A 24879-nucleotide genomic window follows, 5' to 3' on the forward strand; every position below is an offset into this window, starting at 1 on the left:
GTAAGGTTTTATTCTTTTTCTGGCCGAATAATATTCCTCATATATATGTACCACAGGTTTTTTTATCCACTCATCCATTTATGGGCATTTGGGTTGCTTCCATAGCTTGCCTATTGTAAGTAATGCTGCAGTGAATATAGGGGTGCCTATATTATTTTAAATTGGTGTTTTAGGTTTCTTCATGTATAAAAACTCAGAAGTGGAATTGCTGGGTCATAAGGCAGTTCCATTTCTTTTTTCTTTGTTTTGTTTTTTTGTTTTGTTTTGTTTTTCTTTTTTAAGGCAGTTTCATTTTTAATTTTTTGAGGAGTAATGGTGGCACCAATCTGCATTCCCACCAACAATGCTCAGGGGTTCCCTTTTCATAACATTCTGCCAACACTTGTTGATTTATTGATAATAGCCATTCTGATAGTTGTGAATTGATATCTCATTGTGGTTTTCATTTGCATTTCTCTGATGATTAGTGACGTTGAGCATCCTTTTATATGTCCGTTGGCCATCTGTATGTCCCCTTTGGAGAAGTGTCTATCCAGGTCCTTTGTCCATTTTTTAATTGAATTGTATTTTTGATGTTGAGTTATGTGAGTTCTTTATAAATTTTGGGTATTAACCCCTTATCAGATGTATCATTGGCAAATATGTTCTCCCATTCAATGGGTTGTCTTTTCATTCTGTTGATGGGTTTCTTTTGCTGTGAAAAAACTTTTTAGTTTGATGTTGTCCCGTTTATTTTTTTCTTTTGCTTTCCTTGCCCAGGATATATATTACTAAGAGAAATGTCAGAGTTTATACTCCCTATTAGAGGCCTGGTGCACGAATTCATGCACCAGTGTGGTCCCTCGGCCTGGCCTGTGGGATTGGGCCAAAACCGGCTCTCTGACATCCCCTGAGGGGTCCCAGATTGCGAGAGGGCACAGGTCAGGCCAAGGGGCCCCACCAGTGCACGATCGGGGCCGGGGAGGGACATGGGAAGTTGGCCAGCCAGGGAGGGTTTACGGGAAGGCTCCAGGGTATGTCTGGCCTGTCTCGCTCAGTCCCAATTGGCCGGACCCCAGCAGCAAGCTAACCTACCGGTTGGAGCATCTTCCCCCTGGTGGTCAGTGCACGTCATAGCGAGCAGTTGAGCTGCCTTAACATATCATTAGCATATTACACTTTGATTGGTTGAACGGACAACCAGACACTTAGCATATTAGGCTTTTATTATATAGGATGTTTTCTTGTAGGAGTTTTATGGTTTTGAGTCTTAACATTTAAGTCTTTTATCCATTTTGAGTTTATTCTTTGTGTGTGTTTTTGTGTGTTTTTTTTGCTAATCCTCACCCAAGGATATTTTTTCCATTGATCTTTTTTAGAGAGAGTGGATGGGAAGGGATAGAGGGGAAAAGAGAGACATTGATGTGAGAGAGACACATAGATTGATTGCAACCAAGGTACCCACCCTTGACCAGGAATTGAACCCATGACCCTTTGGTGTGCAGGCTGATGCTCTGACCACTGAGCCATGCCAACCAGGGCAGGCTCGCTATTCTGTTCCATTGATCTATATGTCTGTTTTTGTGTGTATGTTTTTAATATGTTTTTATTTATTGTGGTGAGAGAGGAATGGAGAGGGAGAGATAGAAACATCAATGAGAGAGAAACATCAACATTGATCAGCTGCTTGATCAGCTGCCTCCTGCACGCTCCCTACTAGGCATGGAGCCCACAACTTGGGCATGAGCCCTGACTGGAAATTGAACCCATGACGACCTCTTTCTTGGTACATGGATCAAGCTCAACTACTGAGCCACACTGGCCAGGCTTATATGTCTGTTTTTATGCCAGTACCATGCTGGGTATTGTTTTTTTAAAGAATCAGATTCATACTTAACTAACATTTATTGAGTAATTACTAGGTGCCTGCTATGTGTTATGTCTTATCACATGCCATTAGTTTTTTAAAAGTATATTTTTATTGATTTCAGAAAGGAAGGGAGATTAAGAGAGAGATAGAAACATCAATGATAAGAGAAAATCATTGATCGGCTGCCTCCTGCACATCCCCTACTGGGGATTGAGCCCACAACCTGGGCATGTGTCCTGACCAGGAATCAAACCATGACCTCCTGGTTCATAGTTCAACATTCAGCCACTGAGCTACCCTATGCTGTTTTGATTACTATGGCCTTGTTAGCAAGATTATTCCAACTTTGTTCTTATTAAGATTGCTGTTAAGTGAGTTATGCTAGTTGACATTTACTTATTCAGCAAATATTCATCAGGGTCTTTTGTGGTTCTGTATAAGTGTTTGGATTATTTGTTCTAGTTCTGTGAAGTATGCCATTGGTATTTTGATAGGAATTTTGTTGAATCTATAGATTGCTTTGGGTAGTGTGGACATTTTAATAATGTTAATTCTTTCCGTTCATGAGCATGGTATATGCTTCCATTTATTTGTGTCTTCAGTTTCTTTCTTCAGTTTCTTATAATTGTCAGAGTATAGGTCTTTTACATCCTTGGTTAAATTTATTCCTAGGTATTTTATTTTACTTAACTTTTTATACAGTTTTAAATGGATTTTTTTTTTTTTTTTTTTTAGTTTTCCTTTCTGATAGTTAACCTTTTGCTGCCATTTTGACCTTTTCTTATTGTCTTAATTTTTGAAACTCTATTTGTTTCTTATTCTAAACTCCTTTTATTAGGGCATTCTTGGTCTTAACTGGGCCTAGCCTTTAATTCCATAGGAAAGAGCTGGTAATTAAAATTAACCAACTCTCCTTTTGGATATGGACGATGAAAATTCTCCCACCTTTGTGCACATGGACAATGGCTTTTTAAGTTGAGGGTACTTGGTAGCACTTTAGTGAGTTATGCTAGTTGACATTTACTTATTCAGCAAATATTTATTAAGCACCTCCTGTTCTAGGTGCTTGGGATCTTCTACGAATAAACAAATGAGGATCCTTGCTCTTGGGGAGCGTATATGCTACCAGATGACTTTGCTCTTAGACCAACTACCATATAATGTCTCTGCTCTCAAACTTCCTTCCTTTTACAGTGGATTAATTTAGTCCGCTACTGGAATCTTCTCTTTAAGATACTCAAACAGTCACCCCAAACAGAAAGTTCCTCAATCCATAGACGAAAGAATTTACCTTAGATTCAGTGGGTGGGTTTTCCCCCTCCCTTTAGTTTGTCCTCCTTCATCCCCTGACAACATTTTCTTCAGAGTATTTTGGGAAGAAGTTTCCTGTGCTTGTTTTTCCTCTATAAATTACCTTGCTCACACATGCAGCCTATGAGCTGTTACTGCTGTGGTTGTATTTATTTGTTGAACAGTTCTGTACTTTGAAATGATTCATTCAAGAGCCATGAAGCATTCAAAGCAGGATGTGACTCATTTAATAAACAGCATCTTGAAGTAGGGAGCAGGAGCCTAGGATTGACTATGGTACAGATGAAAGTCATGTTGGCTTTGAGGTGTGGGTATTTAGCCTCTTCCCTTCTTCTCCCTTCCCCTACTTCCCCAAACATAAATGAAACCTTGCATTGGGAATAGAAGCACTGCAGTGACGGGGCAAAGCCTATCAAGACTTTTGCAGGTCTCTCAGTTTCTTCTTCAGAATTTATGATCAATTGAAGTGATTAAATAATGTTAGAGAAAGGTCGGTTATTCTTTCTGCCCTGCTCATCAACAGTATCACTATGCTAGAGCTTGCTCCCCATACTTTCTCTCCAGCTTTTTCATACTATTTTCCTTCATCAAAATGTGCCACAAAGTACTTGATACTGTAATAAAAGAAAGCTATTCTGTCCGTGAAGCCCTGCCAAACCCAGAAACTGTAGAGAAGGGGGGATAGTTAGGTTTCAGCATAAATGACTTTTCAGTCTATCACGAATGTAAGTTCAGTTCCTTGTATTGTTCCCTAATAGTTTAGGCATTCCATGCTCATTTCCTGATAGCTAAAGAGCCCTGATTTGTCTCCTTCCCCAGTCTACTCTTCTAAAACACGGAGAGGGACTTGAAGTAATCACAGGTCAGGATATAAGAGCATTTTTAAATATGAGGCAAATCCACATGGAAAATGGACGTGTGGTGGCCAAAAACAACATTTCAGGAATGAATTTGGCTAAGGGTTGAGTGCTTATTGCACAGAAATTTCATTGGTCACAATACTTTACCAAGGATTTAGCTTGAAACGGTTACATTTCTAATGTCCATATGCTTGTCCTTGGCTCAAAGTCAACAGACAAAAATTTAGCTTTAGTTTGGCCTGAGTTGTCATGTGCCCCTGAGCCTTCCCTTCAGTACTGGTTAGTGCTGCTATTTCAAAAAGCTTCTCGGAGACTAGTATTAACAGGATTAGGAAAAGAACTCTCCCTAAACATTAAATTATTTTACAAAGAAAAACTAACTTTTACTACAATACCTGTCTACCTTGAGATTAAAAAAGGGAAAACTAGCTGACTATATGCTGTATGCCAGATATTACATTAAGTGTTTAAAATAATTATTTCATTTAAAAGCTTAAAAAAGAAGGGTATGAGGGAGCCTTCTGGGGGTGCCTGAAATATTTCATATCTTCTTTTTTCTTGAAGAGACCAATAATTATTTTATTAACTTCACTTATTGTTTATATTTCTAAAACCTTGGGTTCCTGAAATATAATAAACTGTTATAACTAGTACAAATCGGAGGACATGAGAGATCTTTTTATTATTATTATTATTATTGTATAGTTGGCATACAGCATGTTAATTTCAGCTCTACAACGTAATGATTCCATATCTATAGACCTTATGAAGTGATTACCATGACAATTCTAATTACCTTCTGTCACCATACAAAGTTATCATGATACTAGAGGCCTGGTGTACAAAAATTCGTGCATTCGGGGGGGTCTCTCAGCCCAGCCTGCACCCTCTCACAGTCCGGGACCCCTCGGGGGATGTCCACCCACGGGGAGCGGGCCTAACTCATTAGTCAGACATCCTTAGCACTGCCATGGAGGCAGGAGAGGCTCCCGCCACTGCCACTGCCACTGCGCTGGCCAGCCATGAGCCGGCTTCTGGCTGAGCAACGCTCCCCCTGTGGAAGTGCCCTGAGCACCAGGGGGCAACTCCTGCATTGAGCATCTGCCCCCTGGTGGTCAGTGTGCATCATAGCGACTAGTCGTTCCCAGTTGTTCTGCTGTTAGGGTCAATTTGCATATTACCCTTTTATTATACAGGATTATTAACTATTCCCTGTACTGTATACTACATCCCCATGACTTACTTATTTGTACCTCTTGATCCCCTTCACTATTTTTGCCCATCCCTCTGCTCTCTTTCATATTTTGATCTGGGTTCTGATTACCCAGGAATCTATATATATAAAAGCCAAGTGACCGAATGACCGGCCACTATGATGCGCACTGCGGCCGGCCAGTCAACCTCCTGCAGCCCCTCCCCCCCCCGTCGGCCAGCCCGATTGGGGCGAGCTGGCCGGACCCCACCCGTACACGAATTCATGCACTGGACCTCTAGTATACTTATATAAAATTTTGTTGATGCCCTAACCAGTTTGACTCAGTGGATAGAGCATTGGCCTGCGGACTCAAGGGTCCCAGGTTCAATTCCAGTCAAAGGCATGTACCTTGGTTGCAGGCACATCCCCAGTAGGGAGTGTGCAGGAGGCAGCTGACCAATGTTTCTCTCTCATTGATGTTTCTAACTCTCTATTCCTCTCCCTTCCTCTCTGTAAAAAAATCAATAAAATATAAAAAAAAATTAAAAATCTTAAGACTTTATTCATTGAGATGTATTCCTGATTTACAGTTCTTACCATCCTTGTTCTTCAAGCCATTCCTAACTTTTTTAAAAAATATTTTTTTATTGATTTCAGAGAGAACGGAGAGAGATAGAAACATCAGTGATGAGAGAGAATCATTGATCAGCTGCCTTCTGCACGCCCCCAACTGGGGTTTGAGCCCACAATCTGGGCATATGCCCCTGACTGGAATCGAACCTGCAACCCTTCAGTCTGCAGTCTCATGCTCTGTCCACTGAGCCAAACCAGCTAGAGCCATTCCTAACTCTTTACTTAACTCTGTTCATTTAGTCAGTTTGCTGGTAGGTAGGATTCCAGATTCTTCTATCACAGAAGGACGAATGAAAATGAAACTTCCTAGAAATGGAAGGTGGTTTGACTAAAGATCTGCCATGGAGAGTTGTTTTTGTTGTTGTTGTTATTTGTTAATCCTCACCCAAGGATATTTCTTTCTATTGATTTTTTTTTTAATCCTAATCTGAGGATATATTTCCCATTGATTTTAAGAGAGAGTAGAAGGTGGGGGAGGTAAGGAGAGAGTGAGAGAGAGAGAAAATTGATGTGGAGAGACTCATCGATCAATTGCCTTCCACATGTGCCCCGGCCAGGGCCGGGGATCAAACATGCATGTGACATTAACCCATGTGATAATGTCACAAGCATGTAAGATTTTCTGCATAACCTCCCCCGTGACATACCAGCACTCCCATGATATGAAGGAAGACAAAATACTCATTTTGTGTAAGCTGAGAGTGATACTGTCTACTATTTTCATAGCATTTATGTTAAAATTGTGTGTTCCTGGATTTATCAGTGATCTATAAAAGTACATTTTAAACATTTTTTAAAAAATGTGCAATCCAGGTACATGCCCTTCACTGGGAATCAAACCTGTGACCCTTCAGTGCGCAGGCCAACTCTCTAACCACTGAGCACACTGGCCAGGGCATGCCATGGAAAATCCTATCTAATAAAGAGGGAATATGCTAATTGACCCTCATGCTGTCGCAAAGATGGTGGCGCCCACAGCCAATAAAGAGGGAATATGCTAATTGACTACCCTGTCCTCAAAAATGGCAGCATCCACAGCCAATAAGGAGGAAATATGTTAATTGACTGCCCCGTCCTCAAAGATGGCAGCGCCCACAGCCAATAAGGAGGAAATATGTTAATTGAATGCCCCGCCCCCAAATATGGCAGCACCACAGCCACAAGATGGTGGCACCCAGTCCGCTCAGCCCTGCCAGGGCGGCAGGTGCACAGCAAGGCCAGGCCTGCCTCCGGGGACCCCCAGTCCCCTCAGCGCCCCAGCCACCCAGGGCCATCCCAAGGCGCAGGCAAGCCTTGGATGGCATCTGCGCAGCCGCCCAGGGCCGCCCGAGGCTCAGGTAAGCAGGGCCAGCCAAGGCTTGTGCTGCCGGCAATGGCAACAGCAGAGGTGTGATGGGGCATCGCCGTCCCCTGATCATCGAGTCACCTCCCGCCCCTGAGGGTTCCCGGACTGTGAGAGGGGGCAGGCCAGGCTGAGGGACCCCAACTCCAGTGCATGAATTTTCATGCACCGGGACTCTAGTTGTTAATAAGAAACTATACTTTCCCTGCTCTGGCTCAGTTGGTTGGGTGTCATCCTATGCAGCAAGAGGTTGTTGGTTCAATTCCCTGACAGCAGTTTAATTTCCTGTTGGTGCATGTCTGTGTTGTGGTCTCAATCCTCAGTGTGGGGCATGCAGGAGGCAGCCTATGGTCTTGCACTCTCGCTTTGATGTTTCTCTCTCCCCCTCTCCCTTCCTCTCTCTCCAAAAATAAATAAACTGTTTTTTTAAAAAAATATATACTTTCCCTGTCCATTCTGCAACTAACACCAAGTTTTCAGATTGACTTTCTCATAGTCCTGATATTTTATTTTATGCTTAACATTTCTTAAACTAAGAAAATCTCTTTTCTCACTAATTTTTTTCTCCATTGGGGTGTGAAAATCTGAAGTAGCCAAAGTTGTTTTGATTTACTTCTTCTGTTTTATCTCTTTGTTACTAACAAGGCAGTACATGAGAATTTCATTTACTCTGTTCTTCTCCCACTTATAGTGCCTTCTGTCTCCATCTTCCTAATTTCCCTAAGTATTTGCAGATCTTGTAATACATCAGCCATTTTATAAAGTGAGGTTGGAAGTTTTCTGCCTGTTTTTTTCTTTCCAAGATTCAGATCCAAAAACATGTGTTGGCAGTTTGGCGAGGATAACGAAAAAACAGCCTTTTTTGTTGTTGTTTCTTTCTTCCTTTCCCTGTTACCCTGTAGTAGGGTTTCTCAACAGAGACACAATTGATATTTTGAGTCAGATAATTTGTTTTGGTGAGCTGTCCTATGCATTGTAGAATATTTATCAGTATCCCAGGCCTCTACCCTCTAGAAATCAGTAGTATCTCCCTACTTGTGACAAGCAAAAATGTCCCCAACCATTGCCAAATGTCCCCTGGGGGTGAAGTTGCCCCTGGTTGAGAGCTAGTGCCATCCTATATAATAAAAGGCTAATATGCAAATCGACCGAACGGCAGAACGACCAGTTGCTGTGATGCGCACTGACCACCAGGGGGCAGGTGCTCAACGCAGGAGCTGCCCCCTGGTGATCAGTGTGCTCCCACAGGGGGAGCGCTGCTCAGCCAGAAGCCAGGCTCGCCAGTGGTCTCACAGCTGGCGAGCTCAGTGGCGGTGGAGGGAACCTCTCCCATTTCCACAGCAGCGCTTAGGACCCCTCAGGAGATTTCTGCTAAGGGGCCCGGACTGCAAGAGGTCACAGGTTTCGTCTGTGGGACACCCACTCCCCCCCCCTCCAAGAGCACGGATGTCGTGCACCGGGCCTCTAGTATAATATAAATAGCATTTAGGGAAAATGAGATTAGGGGGAAAGATTCAAGATTGGCATAAAATTAAAATTCCTATCAGATCTCTGAGCATATTATTTAGATCAGAGCTGTTCAAAAGAAGTAAAATGCAAGCCACATATGCAATTTTAAATTTTCTAGAAGCCACATTAAAAAGTAGAAGTAAGCCCTAGCCGGTTTGGCTCAGTGGATAGAGCATTGGCAGGTGGACCCAAAGGGTCCCAGGTTCGATTCCAATCAAGGGCACATACCTTGGTAGCAGGCTCCTCCCTGGCCTGGGCCCTGTTCGGGGCCCATGCAAAGCAACCAATCTATGTGTTTCTCTCACATCAATATTTCTCTCTATCTTCCCCTCTCTCTTCCACTCCCTCTAAAAATCAATGGAAACATATCCTCAGGTGAGGATTAACAAACAAAAAATTCTATTCTTGTGTTACTATATAAATCTTCTCTCAAGGCATATAAACTGCCTTCTCCTGATTCTGTGTGACTCAAATTCTTCAGTCCTCATTTTGAATGATGCCCATCTTCTGTGTCTTGGAAATTTCTACACATTTACTGAAAATTATCATTGTTTGCTCTACAACCAGAATTCCCTGAGTGGTTCTTTGCCAAAACCTTAGTCATAGGTAAAACCAAACAACAAAGGAAGACCCATTAACAAGGGTATTAACAAATGGGACAGCTAGATTTTTAAATAGCCAATAATTCAAAAAGGAAATTTTGGGGAGAGGTCCTCCACTCATTTTAATTCAACAGAATAATCTATATTTTAAAAAACCAAAATTTTCATCACCTAATAATTTTAGGTATTTTGAGAATTTGCTTACAGAGGGATAGTTTCCTAGGCATGCAGTTCAAGACTAATCTAGAGAATAATTAAGAATGAACTCTTAATACATGAGAGGGAATATAAGGAACAATGGAATAATGGCCAAATTGACATTCACTTTGATAAAAAGCTTTATTTTATATATGTGTGTGTGTGTGTGTGTGTGTGTGTGTGTGTGTGTATACATATATATATAGAGAGAGAGAGAGAGATTTTAGAGAGGAAGGGAGAGGGATTGAGAGATAGCAACATCAATGATGAGAGAGAATCATTGATTGGCTGCCTCTCGCATGTTCCCCACTGGGGATCGAGTCCGCAACCCAGGCATGTGCCCTTGGTCAGAATCGAACCTGGGACCCTTCAGTCCACAGGCCAATGCTCTATCCACTGAGCCAAACCGGATAGGGCGATAAAAAGCTTAAGTAAGCTTTTATTCTCCACCTCCTATTCTAGCCATACAAGAATTGTGTTAGAAATATCAGAGAGCCCTGGCAGAATAGCTCAACCGGTTAGAGCAACATCCAGATACCCCAAGATTGTAGGTTCGATTCCCAGTCAGGGCACATACAAGAATGAACCAATAAATGCATAAATAAGTGTAACAACACATCAGTGTTTCTCTTTCTCTCTATTTCTGTCTCTCTAAAGTAGATTTTTTAAAAAATTAAATAGAAAGAAATAGAGAGAGAGATGACTGAAGCCCTGCCTTGTAAAATTCAGCCCATTTGGCTCCTCTTCCTCTGAAGTACACCACCTGCTATAATCAGGGATTCTTAACTTCTCCGGTGTCATGACCCCCTTTGGGAGTTTGGTGAAGCCCATGAACCCCTTCTCAAAATCATGTTTTAAAATTAATAAAGTATAATACATAGGATTACAAAGGAAACCAATTATTTTGAAATACAGTTGTCAAAAAAGTTTTTTTTAATATTTTATAATGTAATATATATGCTTTTTTATTAATCCATTACAGTAAATAGCAAGTTCTAATGGTAGTTCTGGTGACTATCATAATTTCAAAGTGTTAAAGGACATTTTGAGATTTTTAATAGCTGTAATGTGATATGAAAATATGTGTGATTGCTATTATGACTTAGGCATGTTGGATTTCAGTTACAGTTTAGTGAGAATTAAGATGGAATTTTTTTTCCTATCCATTTTCAGTTATCAAACCCTCTGAGATTCTAATGGTGGGAGTTCTCTTCGGCCACTTTTAGTTCTCTTCAGCCCCAACTTTTGATTTGGGAAAAAATAAATAGCTCATTAGGGAAAAGGATGTCATAGAAGGGAGCGAGAGTGCAGCAAAGAGGAACAAGAGCTCGAGGACAAACAAAACGAGTCAGGACTGTGCAGCAAAGTTGTAACAGAAGGGGAGTTGCTTTTTTAAATATTAAACAATCCTAACCAGAGCAAAGCCTGATGGAGGTTTAAAATCTTTCTCTCGGCTCAGTTTTGAGCAAACTATGTTTCTGATAATAGAAAAATACTTTCTGTTTGAAAGTTAGTCTTCTAGATTCTAGAACATTGTGCAGAATTTTCCAAGCTACCTACATGAAATTTTCTTGAAGAATTTATAAACATACTTTTGAAAAAGATTGTTGCAACATTTCCAGTGCATTTTGAAAATTTATACCCCTGTCTAATTCACTACTATTCTTTTCCCTCCAAAATGATGCTTTTTCTCCATTGTAGACTAGATTCTCCTCATTTCCTTTTACCAACCACTTGGCAGTCTCAGTGACTTGTTTAACCAACAAATATCATACTCCTGGGTAACAGACTGTTATGCCTTCCCTTCTCACCCTACCCCATCCTTTCTTCCTTAAGGAAAAAGCTGTGCTGGAAAAAGTTCTTGCCTAGGGTTAACCAACTAGTAGAGAACATGAAAGCTCTTGGCTAAATTTCCCCACACTTGATTCACTGGAAACCACTAAGACATTCTTCTTTTGACTATTTTACTTCTTAGTTCTTCATCCTTTTATTTTTTTTTATTTTTTTTTGTAGAGAGAGAGGAAGGGGAAGGGAGGGAGTGAGGGAGGGAGAGAGAGAGAGAGAGAGAGAGAGAGAGAGAGAGAGAGAGAGAGAGAGAGAGAGACACCAATGTTAGAGAGAAACATTGATCGGCTGCCTCCTGCACATCCCCTACTGGGGATTGAGCCTGAAACCAGGCACGTGCCCTGACTGGGAATCGAACCAGTGACCTCTTGGTGCATGGGACAATGCTCAACCAACTGAGCCACACCGGCCTGGGCCTTCATACTTTTAATTGAAATTTCCCTTTGTCCTTCAGGCCTGTGGACTTTAGGTCTTAAGCTGGCTTTAGTTGTGACAGGGGCTCAGAGAAAATTTGGGGTAAGCTACTTTCAGGTAAAATAAAGGAACTTAAACAGTTTAGTAATGCTTACTTGACTTGATAGTAGCCGGAATGGGGCCAACTCCTCTCTGTTTAGTTTACAAGCAAGAAGAGCTGTGAGGGCTCTGGTCGAGTAGCTCAGTTGGTTAGGGTCCTGATATGCCAAGATTGCAGGTTTGATCCCTAGTCAGGGCACATACAAGAATCAACCAATGAATGCATTCATAAGTGGAACAACAAAAATTGATATTTCTCCCTATATAGTTATCCTTTCCTCTCTTTCTCTAAAATCAATTTAAAGAAGAAGAGCTGTGGAAAAGAGGGCTAAAGGTATAGTGTTTGGTGGGAAATAATATTTCATGAAGCGAGTAAAAAGAGGGAACTAACCAATCGTTTTTTTTAGAAACAAAAAGATAAGTAGAAGCATTTTTCAGAGCCTAGCTGGTGAAGGAACTGTGAAAAACTGCAGTGTCCACGCTGTTATGTGTTGTAGGTGTGTTTTAATGAAGGGACATGGCCAGCCAGCCTCAACAGGAATGTTGAGGGTATCAGTCTTTTGAATTACTGCTGTTCATCTGTTCTCTTCACCTCCCCCTTTTAAAGAACAGGTCCGAGCATAAATTATTGTCCAGTAACCCTGTCTTATTTAGTCATAAACTGAGGCAGACCTAGCCTCACCTTTTCATTGTCCTTTCACCCAAACCCCTAAATAAATAAAATCTCTACACCATCTTCTTTTCCCTTCCCCTCATCTTGCCTGCTGGCTTCTCCCTACCCTAACAAAAAAAATTCTGCTTGCATTTTTATTCTGCCATTCCATAGCCAGCAGCACAGTACTGGCCCCTTTATGGCTCATGGAGCCCAGGCGGGCTGCCCAACGAGGGGAGACAGCATTTGGCCAATGGGGCTGGTGTGTGCCATTACCGCTGGCCATTGGGCCTCCGTCCTCTACAGCTCCATCCTGACTCATTAAAACCCTGAGCCAAATAGCTGGGCAGGCTCCTGCTGCAGCATTGTGGGGGCCAGGAAGTTAAATGGTTCTCCTAATCCTGCATAATTTATCTCCCTGTTAGCCCCCGCATAAATAGTCCATTTCAGCCCTACCATGGAGAGCTTAATTCTGAACTTCCTATTTTTGTGATGACCAGTGAGTGCCCAGCCTTTCCCTTCTCTCTTTATTATTATTATTAAAAATTATTTTCCCCTTGTTCACTATGAGTTTGCCTTAATGTGTGGGTTTTTTTTTTTTTTTTCATTTGAAGCCTCCTGCCTGGATCCCACTTTAGCAACAATCTGTCCATTTCTCTCATTTGGACCTAATATTACAGAGCAGTTGGTGCTACACTCTTCCCCTTCCTCTCTCCTCCCAGCTTATAGTGCCTCTTTTTCTCCTCCCTATTTTCTCTTTTTAAATCTATCACCTCTCCTTTCCTATCACTTCCAGTTTTTTCCTCCTTCCCATTCCCTGTTCAAATCCCTCTTTCCAGCAACCAACCTTATCACAGGATGTTTGGTAGGACGTTTTAAAAGGGCACTGAAGTGTTGTTTTTTTTACACATCTCCATTTCTGTTTCGTTTCAGAGATTTACAAACGAGGACCACCTGGCAGTTCATAAACACAAGCATGAGATGACATTGAAATTTGGCCCGGCCCGAACTGACTCAGTCATCATTGCAGGTACTTTTTACCCCAGAAGCCGCGTGCCTTGGTATCACCAGACAGTTAAGATTAATACCAGGGACCAGATGTACTGGGAGCTGTACGCCCCTTCTCCCATTAAGAACCCTATGTGATCTGCATTAATCAGGAAAAAGGAACACTAAAAGCTCCCAAGTTTCTGTTGTGCCCTCTGCTCTCTATTTTTAATACAAGATTGGGTTCTTTGGTTTTTGAGGGTAGGTGTGTTAAGGTTTTATCTTAGCTTTTTTCAGTCTATTTCCTCCTTGCCTTCTTTTTATTAAGACTTTGGAAGATTTATCGATAGAAGGCGCCTTTGACACTTCTCCCTACCCTATGAAGGGGTGAACAGGCAGGGAAGCCGCCTCGCCTGGCTGCTTCTCATCCACTGGGTGTCAAGTTTTCCCCAAGCAGGCAGATTGTCAGTTCGTAAATTCAGCTTCCCTTGTGAACCCAGACACCACTGAGGGCACATTTCCAAAGTTCAAACAAGACATTTGTCAGTGGGACTTTTCTGTGCCAGTTTGGGTGACCTGGAACCTCTCACTGGTTGTTTCAGTTTGTCTTGCTTACATATGCCATCTCTAGGGACCGTTCTCAGCAACCTCTCTCAAACCCTGCAGCAGCAGTTCTGTCGTGCCGTTTTCAACTAGTGGGCTTTTTCTTTCAATACCATGAGGGGGTTCTGAGTTAGCCTGAGGTAAGCAAGCTTACCTCAGTGTTTAACCTCTCTCCATGCTTCTATACATGAAGAAAGGGATTTGCCCTTACAGATCTCCTATTTTTTATTGACTGAATATCTACTTTGCTAGGAGCTTGTAATTCCTGAAAAAGGACATGAGTGGATATCATTAATGATCCTTAAGAAAGCTCAGGGGAGCCCTGGCTGGATAGCTCAGTTGGTTAGAACGTTGTCCCAATATGCCAAAGTTTCGGGTTTGATCCCCAGTCAGGGCACTTACAAGAAGCAACCAATGAATGCATACATAAGTGGAACAACAAATTGATGTTTCTCTCTCTCTCTCTCTCATCAATAAATAAAAATGTAAATTTAGCCGAAACCGGTTTGGCTCAGTGGATAGAGCATCGGCCTGTGGACTGAAAGGTTCCAGGTTCGATTCCGGTCTAGGGTATGTACCCGGGTTGCGGGCACATCCCCAGTGGGAGATGTGCAGGAGGCAGCTGATCGATGTTTCTCTCTCATTGATGTTTCTGACTCTCTGTCTCTCTTCCTTCCTCTCTGTAAAAAATCAATGAGGAATATTTGAAAAAAAAAATGTAAATTTAAAAAAGAAGAAAGCTAGTGGAGGTTTTAGAGGAAAGAGTAACTATAGGATTTAACATATGTTCAGGTAACATATTTAAATTTATTAAGTCAGGTCATGTATTCACGAAAATAATTTTAGTATTTGTAGTCTAATATAAGTGAATAATACAAACAATAAAAATACTAAGAGAATTAATATTAAATGGAATTAATCATAGACAGATTATGAAAGAGGTGAATTTGAGGCAAGGCTATCAGGGTGGAGAGGTTATTAGGAATGGTGTAAAGGCTATGCTGAGTCTCTAGGAGTGGTGAGAAATTGATACTGGACAGTCCCAAGGAGAGAAAGGGATTTCTGTTATTTTTTGCATGCTGTTCTGGAATGCTCATCCCATTGCACATAACTTCAGCTGTCCTTTCTAGGCTGCTAATTCTCATATCTGTCCATTATGACCTGGTGTCTCACATGTATTCCAACCCCTGATTGAACACTTGACCGGCTGGCTTTCTGTCATTCAAATCTTCATGTCAACGACCAAATTTATCTTTGTCCCCTAAACCAACTTCTTTTCCTTTGTTATTCAGTGATGATATTCTCAAAATTTTGAGTCGTTTCATTTTTCTCTTCAGATTCTCTCTGTTCTGTTCCGTCCTGCTCTCCCTGCCACCACCCTCATTATGCTTGAATTCCTCCATAGTCTCCAACTGGTCTCTCTCTCCTTGACTACTCTCTTTTTATAATCTATCTTCATTCTATTGAAAAGCCAATCTTCCTTAAATTCTTCTCCTCCATGCAAAATCTATCATTATTTTCCCATTTTCTCTTACTTGAAGGCTATTCATACTTGGATTTTCAGACCTTCTATAACCTAGCCCCATGGTACCTGCCCAACTTTATATACAACTTATGTACCTAACATGATTATCCTTTGACCTAGACCTACCTTTTTCTCCTCATCTATACATGGTGCCCGTGTCCTGCCTCTCTCTCTGCCTTCATCCACCTTACCATCTAAAGCCATTCTTTAAGGCCCAACTCAAGTTGTGCTTCTAGAAACCTCCTAACTACTCTCTCATTAATTTATCTTTATTTAATTTCTGCAATAATTTTATTCTCTACTGCACATGATTTTTGTATACTATGATGTTATTTATGTATAATTGTTTTATTTCCTCATCTAGAAAGCATTCTCTTATTCTCTAGGGCAAGAGCCATGTTTTATATTTGGGCAAAACTCCTATGTTCCTATTTCTCTTCACCCCCAGATTTCTACACAAATGTATGCATGTAGCACCAAAAGTGAAAAAGTATTCAGTAAACACTTGTTGATTGCTTCAGAATTATCAGAGCAGGTTAAGGGTTTTCTTATACATTTTCTTATACATTGTTCAGAAATGGAAGAAGTTTGTATGAGCCTCAGATCAGAGATCCAAAGGCCCTCTTCTGCCATAGCCATACCCTTAGCTGCCCCATCCTGGTTCACTTGAGTGGTAATTTTTTGTGTGTCCTTACTGAAGTGCTCTCTGAGCCTAAAGGATGATATTACCTCTACTCACCCGGGGATGGAGGGAAAGTGGCTTTATCGTTGGCCAACCAAAGCTGCCAGAGAAGCTTTTAAAACTATTTTGGGAGGTAGTGGTAACTTTCCCAAACACTCTGATTCAGAAGAGGTTTTGTTTAAAATTTTTTAAAATTATGTTGTTTCCATGGAATATCCCACTGGATTATTCCCAATTGATCATGCTAGAAGGAGCAATTTTAATACCAGGTGTCACTCCTTAAAATATTATTTAAACATTGTTCTATTTCTATCATTCAACCTAGTGGTTTGGGGTCTGAGATGAATCCATGAGGTAACTATCATGTCAAGGAAAACCATCTAAAAGAGTTAGGATCAGGGAACAAGATTCAGCTGACCTACGAGAAAAACTAGAAAAACAGAATGGGGAGAGAGAAGTTCAGATCTAAAATTCATGTTGCTTGGCCCTAGCTGGTTTTGCTCAGTGGATAGAGCGTTGGCCTGCGGACTGAAGGGTTCGGGATCGATTCTGGTCAAAGGCACATGCCTGGGTTGCAGGCTCGATCCCTAGTAGGGAGTTTGCAGGAGGCAGCCGATCAATAATTCTCTCATCATTGATATTTCTATCTCTCTCTCCCTCTCCCTTCCTCTTTGAAATCAATAAAAATATATTTTTAAAAAAAACAGTAGGTTTAAACATTTTTTTAAAATAAAAAATAAAACTCAGGTTGCTGGAAAAGTTGCCATGGGTTACGGAGAGCCTTCCTCTTCGTAGAGAGGGTTAGAGAGGCACTGTGTTGAGGAAAGATTTGTGCAGCCCCTAGGAGGATATTTTGGCTGGCAAATCTAAATCCAAATATCCTGGTTTCTGGAATTTGCTCTGGGCCGAGGTTTCTGTTCTATTGTTTGCAGTTTCCTTTTCTAGCTCATGATCTTGCTGTCTTGTTCCCTAGCCCCTAGATCTGCCTAGAATGCCTTCAGAACATAGCAGACCCTTACCTCAGTGACCACTGAAAGGCAGTGCACCATTTCTAATTTTGTAGCGTTAGCAAACAAACTCAACCACCTGAGCCTCGGTTTCTCCTCCTCATCAGATGTTAACATTCATCTGCTTATAACTGCTCAGTTCAGACCTCGCAGGGAGTAAGTTTAAAGAGAAAATGTCGCTTAGCTATACTTGATTTTCAAATCTGGAGGTTTCACAAACTCCACCTGGGTGGGTGGTTTGGTTTTGTTTGCGGGTGAGGGAGGTAAAACCAGCCTCTGGGAGAAAGGTGGTTACAGGGATAGTCACACAACCAAACATTGTTCTGTCTTCCCTCTGCTGGCCTTGAGGCAACACAGCACAGACACCCTCTGCTGGCCTAGCACCAGCCTTCACCTACTGGAGATCCATAAAAGCAGATTTGCCCTAACACCGAGACTCTCTCCAAATAGAAGAATAAAACGTGCTCTCTACATACTCTCAAGTTTTAATTTTAGGTCAGAACTAAAATTGAATTTCCTTTCTTTTCATGTCTACAGATCAAACTCCTACTCCAACTAGATTCCTGAAGAACTGTGAGGAGGTGGGGCTTTTCAATGAACTAGCTAGCTCCTTTGAACATGAATTCAAGAAAGCTGCAGATGAGGATGAGAAAAAGGTAAGAGGCGGGACTTATACTGAAAAACTGGTGGTGTTTGAATCTAGGCTATTCTCATTGTGCCCTGGGATAATTTGTTTAATTGGTTAAAGCACAAAATTACAGGTTTGGTTCTATAGAAACGGAGAATACCCACTAATCCTAGTCAGCCACCCACGTCTTTTGGGGGTCCAGACAATGGATCAATGCAAGTCTGTCTTCATGCCAGTTTCAGGGGCCTCCAACCTGCTCAAGTTGGTTATGTGGTCACCCAGTTATTTGATGGATTTTACCTGCTTATTCAGGTAGTGAATCTCAATGAAGTCAAACAAATGAAGGTCATTTTTTGTCAGTGGCCAGTTTGTGCAATTCCAGTAGTGACTAATTCACTCTTTTTTCCCAGTGTAATGCACACACCATTGCATTCTGCCCAAACTTCCAGTCACCGAGATCTGGTTTCTTGATACCCTGAAGGACGATTCGGCCACCTAGTTGATTCTGCAACTTCATCAGTTTCTCAGCATGTTCCCTCTCCTCGTGAGATTGGTGAAGAAAATATTTGGCAAAGTTCTCCAAAGCCACATCATCACAGTCAAAGTAGAAAGACGTGGACAGATGGGTTTAGGAAGCATAGAGCTGCAGGCTGATCTGGCAGTCGATGGAGGCCTCCAAGTCCAGGTGGCAGTTCTAGCGCCTGGAAGGTGGGCAGGGTCCTCATGGTGGGTGGCTGAGGAAAGGCAGATGTGTGGCATTGGAGCAGTGGGGGGGGGGGCCTTGGGGCAGTCACAGGGCGCTGTGAGGAGGTAGTGGAACGCTGGATCTGGGCGGCTGGCTGGGTTGGGGGTCAGTACAGGTTCTGTCCAAGCACTGTTGAAGCAGGAGCCACAGCAAGTCTCGGCGAAGACTGTTCTGCCTGTTTTCCTTTTTATGTATGGGTTGATTTGAGAAAGAGAGAGGGGTGAGAGAGAGAGAGAGACAGAGAGACAGAGAGACATCGATTTGTTGTCCCACTTTTTTATGTATTCATTGGTTGATTCTTATATGTGCCCTAACTGGTGTCAAACCTGCAACCTTGGCTATCAGGATGACACTCTAACCAACTGTTTTCTTTTCTTTTCTTTTTTAAACTTTTTTTTAAAATATATTTTATTGATTTTTTACAGAGAGGAAGGGAGAGAGATAGAGAGTTAGAAACATCGATGAGAGAGAATCATCGATCAGCTGCCTCCTGCACATCTCCTACTGGGGATATGCCCGCAACCCAGGTACATGCCCTTGACCGGAATCGAACCTGGGACCTCTCAGTCCGCAGGCCGACGCTCTATCCACTGAGCCAAACCGGTTTCGGCCCAACTGTTTTCTTAAAGAAGGATGTTCTTACTGCTTTCCAGAGGAGATCAACCAGAATGGTTGAAAGAACTAGAAATTATGTCACTTTGGGAATATTTACAGTAATAGAGGAAGTTTTGCTTGGAAAGAGAAGACAATGTGAACAAAAGTTCAGTCTTAAATATTTGAAGAGTTTTCATGTAAAAGGGTTAAATTCATTTTGTATGGCTCAGAGGTAGAAGTATGGCCAGCAGGTGGAAGCTGTCACTGAGTGCATTGAATTATATGTAGATCGTTTAGTGTAGATAACTGTGGAAAGGATTAAAATGCTGGAATACCATCGCATCTTCAGGTGCTGTGATTCTGATTTTAGACTTTATATTCCAAATCTCTAGAGAATCCTTCAATTTGGAAGACCAGAGGAAATAGTTCAGGAAACTGAGTCAAATAAAAATACTTCCCATGGTATAGGGATTTCAGGGAAAAGGTCAAAATTTATTCTACTTTAGAATTGAAATTCTGGATTATTGGTCACTTTAAAATCAGGTATGTGTTCCCTAATAATTCAGAAAAATCCAATATATGATCTCAGAACATGTACACATTAACCACATGTATGCTCCACAATTGCATGACAAAGAAAGACATGAAATCCCATCAGAATACAGCAAAGCCAGAATATAAGAAAAAATGTCCAGGAAAGCTGTTGTCTTCTGAGAGGGAATTGTACATGATTTTTCCATTCAGCTTAAATTGTACCAGTAAGAATGCAAGATAAAGTGTCCATATCACTGGAAGTCTTTATAAATTCCATACCTTTCTATGAGTTTCTTCTCATGCTGACTCCCTCAAACTAAAAGAAGGCAGGGCAATTCAGTGGCATGTATTTGTAGTTCTACTTTCAAAAGGCAGAACTAACCTTCTCATTATTCTTTTTCTTTGGAGACACAGGTCTCTCTTTTTAAAAAAATATGTTTTTATTGACTTTAGAGAGAGGAAGGAAGAGGGAGAGAGAGATAGAAACATTGATGAGAAAGAAACATCGATTGGCTGCCTCCTACACGCCCTCTACTGGAGATCGACCCCACAACCTGGGCATGTGCCCTGATCAGGAATCGAATCTGCAACCTCGTGGTGCATGGACGACGCTCAACCAACTGAGCCACACTGACAGGGCAGTCTCTCATTTTTCAGTTGTTTCATCCTGTGTGGTATAATTTCTCCCTCTCCCAAAACAAAGAAATCAATCAATTGAGCAAGCTGAATTACAAAAAAGAAAGAAAGAAAAAGGAAATACGTCAAATTTTTTCCTCCAGGATGTGAGGGATTTTAAACCAAACTCATTATAGGCAAATTCAAGAAAATTAGCCTCCCATGAAAAGTTTAAGGTCTTTTCCATTGCCATTTTTGCTCTGTTGACACTTCTGAGAAGCCTTTCATAGTTGGTCAGGCCTTTACTCATTATCTCTCGGTGTTTCTTCCTGCCTGTCTTCACCTCGCCTTGATGAGAAGCACAGATTCAATGTAAGATTATCTCCAGGGAAAAAAAAAAGATTATCTCCAGGAGTGTTTTATGAGCCCACAACTTTCCTGAACCACAGCTTTTCTAGGATGTGCCCCAGAGGGATTTTAAACCTGTGGTTGAGAGGCCTCTCCTTCCCACCACCCTCTGGTTTCAGGGATCCCAGGATTAGCTCAGTGGGCCTGATAACTTAGAAATGTAGAAAAAATTAAGGCAGAAGTGAAACCATCTTTGCTATTGCTCACCTCCATCATATTGGAGAAAAAGAACCATTATCACCTTCTCTAATGTGGTAGACACAAGACTATCTTCATTTTGCTCAACTACCAAGAACATTTTTAGGGATTAAGGTAGCAAAGGAAGAGTTAGAAACAAACTCCTCTTTCGCCAAGAATTCTAGGATTTAGGAAGACTAGAACAAAGGATTGACGTAGTCATAAAACTGAACTGCAGTGCCATCGGGTCATGCCCCTGTCATGGTGCAGTGTCAGGGCCATCATCTCGGAATGTTTCTTTTCCCTGCAAAGCCACTTATGGCTCCACAGTTCTGTGAGGTGGTGGCGCCAATGCTAGGAATGTACTCTCTTTTATTTCCGGTTTTCTCCAGTCCTACTCCTAGGACCAACCTCCCATTTCTTTCTCGGATCAAGTGATCAGCTTTTCCTTTCCCCGTTACCCTGAAGTTCTGTCTTCCTAACTTTCAGCTTCTAGCACCAGACTTGGGGGTAAAATCACCATCAAACATGGGGCATACCCTAGGAAAGGTCTTTCTTATGTTGTTTTCAGTACTTTAATCATCAATTTGTCTTTATTTGCTTTTGATAATTGGGTAATCTATCATCTGGTTGGCAGAAAAAGTGTTCACAATTCTCCAGTGGCCAATTGAGCTGGTTGGGAAAAGGCAGGCACTGGATTCAGGAATCATTTTACTTTCCTGAAAAATAATATCATAATACTTGGATGGATTTAAATCACATCTTTTTTTTCCTTTCAGGGTCTTTATAAGCATTGTGAGTATTTTTTTCCCTTTCAGAATCTTTCTAAGTATTCACCCATGGTGAAGCAGGTGTTATTTCCATTTCATAGTTAGGGAAGCAGAAGCCCTGAGAAGTTGAATGGATTTGGCCAAAGTTGTACATAAAACCTTGGCTTCACATTTCTTTGACTTGCAGTTTGGCATTTTGACCAAGGACTAAACTTCTTAGAAGTTTATTCCCTCATCTTTTAACTGGGAAGATACAGCTTCAACTTGAAGGGAATCGTGGGGTTAAACTCTGCGCATTTCTCTCTTAGCAGGCGGCTGCGGGGCCCCTTGACATGTCTCTGCCTTCCACACCGGACGTTAAAATCAAAGAAGAGGGGCCAGTAGAGGTGGACTCATCCCCACCTGACAGCCCCGCCTCCAGCCCCTGCTCCCCGGTGCTCAAGGACAAGGTGAAATTCCCTATCGGAAGTCATCCCATATGTTAACTAATAGATTACATTTTGATTCATAGTTGTATAGTGTGTGATACAGGAAGATGGGATATATTCAAATAAATGTTAATTGTTCAGAAGATTTATATAAATTACACCTACTCTGTGACCCAGCAGTTCTACTTTTAAGTCAGTGTGGAAAAGAAATTAGTGTGTATGTCCACCCAAAGAAGTGTATGAGAAGGTTCATAACAGTTTTATTGATAATAGTAAAAAAGCTAGAAGAAGTCCATCAACAAGAAAATGAACAAAGTGTAGTATGTTTATAAAATGGAATACTACATGGCATTAAAAAAGAATAAGCTAATGATATACACAGCAATAAGGATGAATTTCACAAATGTTATATTGAACAATAGCAAAAAAAATCATACACAGAAGCACATACTATAATTTTATTTACATCAGATTCAAGAAAAGGCAAAATTATTTGATGGTGATAGAACTCAGAATAATGTTTAACCTCTTGTGGGGAAAGGTATGGATTGGGAAGGGATGCATGAGAACCTTCCAGGGTGCTAGAAATGGGCTCTGTCTTGGTTTTACATATGTAAAAAGTCATTTAGTTGTACCTTAGTCAGTGCACTTTACTGTATTTATGTAGTACTTTAATTAATAAGTGAAAAAGAAAATCACTTAGTTTATAAACTGGACATTAAACAATTTTTTAAAAAGTCTTCCCAGAGGTAAGTCTTCTAGTGACTTACAGGGAGTGTCTACTAAGATTCTGAATATTTTTTAAAGGAAACATTTTAAGAAGAAGTATTTTTTATACATTTATTGAAATATAGTACATGTACAGAAAAGTACATAAATTGTAAGTATACAGCTCACTGAATTTTCACAAAGTTTACAGACTTTGTAACTAGTGCCCAGGTATTATCAGAACCTCAGAAGCCCCCTCATGCCTCCTTCCAATCTCTATTGTTCTACCAGCAGTTATTAATTTTAATATCCACTTTGAATAATGCATCTATAGCTCATTTTACTTCCCTCCAAACTTGGTTTGATAACTTCTAAAACCGTTCCCTCCATAAACATTACAACGCCACTTCCTCCATCCCAGCTCCCCCGCCCGCAAAAAAAAAATTACAACCTTCCCCTCTCTCCTTTTCATCAGCAGCCAGGTCCTAGAAGCTGTCTGGAGATGTTTTATAGCCAGTGTGGCCACTGGTAACCCAAGATCCTAACAGTGGGAAGCAGTTTGTTTTATTACAATCTGATCATTATTTAAACTTCCATAGCCCTTTTTTAAAGAAGATAATTGGGTTGCCTTATCACCAGTCTTATACCTGTACCTGCCTTTTCCTGTTAGAGATCACAGGACATAAAGTTTAGAGTGACAGTATCAAGTTTAGAAATAACAGTATCTAGATTGTGAAAAGTTATAAAAATTTTTAGAATTTATATGATACTACAATGCTTCTACAGAGATTTCGAGTGATTTTTCAACTCTCATCTCATTCATATGGGCATCATCCCTGATGAAAGGGGGATAGCCAAAAGGTCTTAACAGCATTTTTACTGAATGGGTGAGTGAGGTATGGTCCATGACCCTGGAACAACATGACATGCTCTAATGCTCTTTCCAATAAATTTGTGCTAGATTTTACCAGCTACTTATTTCTCTATAAACGGCCCCTGGAAGCACTTTGTGATCTGTTGGTCTCTTCCCCCCCAGGAAATTGCCCCCAAGCCTATTGTGATATCTACCCCAACGCCTACCATTGTACGCCCTGGCTCCCTGCCTCTCCACCTGGGCTATGATCCACTTCACCCGACCCTTCCCTCCCCAACCTCTGTCATCACACAGGCTCCACCATCCAACAGGCAACTGGGGTAAGTAAAGAGCAGAGAGAAATCATGAAGCCTGAATTTTTTTCTACTTTGTAAAATTATTTGATAAAACAGGGACTGTTTGAACACTCAAAGAAAATGAGTCACTATGATTGTCTCTCAAAATAAATAGATTCCTCTCCCTTTGAGTAGACCAGCAAGTATTTATTTGAGGATAATACTTCATTAGTTTGGAGGCTTAATACTTCTTTGATCTAAAAGGAGAATCCTTAAAACTTTAGGAAGTTCATCATAATGATGGAGGTCGCACAGGAAACTATATAAGTTCTTGACCTGACTCAGTAGATGTTTACTGAATGAGGGACTGAAACACATTGTCATCTTTTTTTTAGTGTTTTTTAGTGTTTCCCTCAGTTCCAGTTAGGATTCTTGGTCTTTGCTACCTCTAATTTTGTTTGTCTATTTATCTTCACTCATGGCACAGCCTGTACAGATTTCATAGTAGGATGACTTGACATCCTATCCCTAGGTACCCATTGAGTTAAGAGGTTACTGTCAGAATTCAGCCTTCTGAAGCTTTATTGTTCTGTGGACCCACTAGGAAAAATACAAAGAGACATCTTTTTGGATCGGGTAAAGCAAAATGTGGAAAGGAACAAGAGAAACTCATTCATATTTGGCTATCATATGGCATAATTCACCTTTGCAAAATAACTTTGGTCCAAGTCTCCCTCATCTAAGGCAAGACAGAATTTATACATGGCAGTGATAGGGAGTTTATTTAATTATTCAAAACTCTTTTTAAAA

At 41.1% G+C, this 24879-nt stretch overlaps 1 protein-coding gene across 6 annotated transcripts in view; it reads left to right on the forward strand.

The window, feature by feature from the left end:
• LOC308514616 (cyclic AMP-dependent transcription factor ATF-7) overlaps positions 1-24879 on the forward strand; it is a 111155-nt gene that overhangs the window by 72121 nt on the left and 14155 nt on the right. For 4 of the 6 annotated variants that reach the window (XM_081084830.1, XM_081084833.1, XM_081084835.1 and 1 more), the window contains 4 exons: positions 13443-13539; positions 17851-17969; positions 22093-22233; positions 23957-24114. In XM_081084830.1, coding sequence (XP_080940956.1) covers positions 13443-13539; positions 17851-17969; positions 22093-22233; positions 23957-24114 — 515 coding nt within the window. The remainder of the gene's footprint in view (positions 1-13442; positions 13540-17850; positions 17970-22092; positions 22234-23956; positions 24115-24879) is intronic. The other 2 variants (XM_081084834.1, XM_081084832.1) reach the window with 1 other exon arrangement.

Source organism: Myotis nattereri (genome assembly GCF_964212035.1).
Source record: "Myotis nattereri genome assembly, chromosome: 2".
NCBI lineage: Eukaryota > Metazoa > Chordata > Mammalia > Chiroptera > Vespertilionidae > Myotis > Myotis nattereri.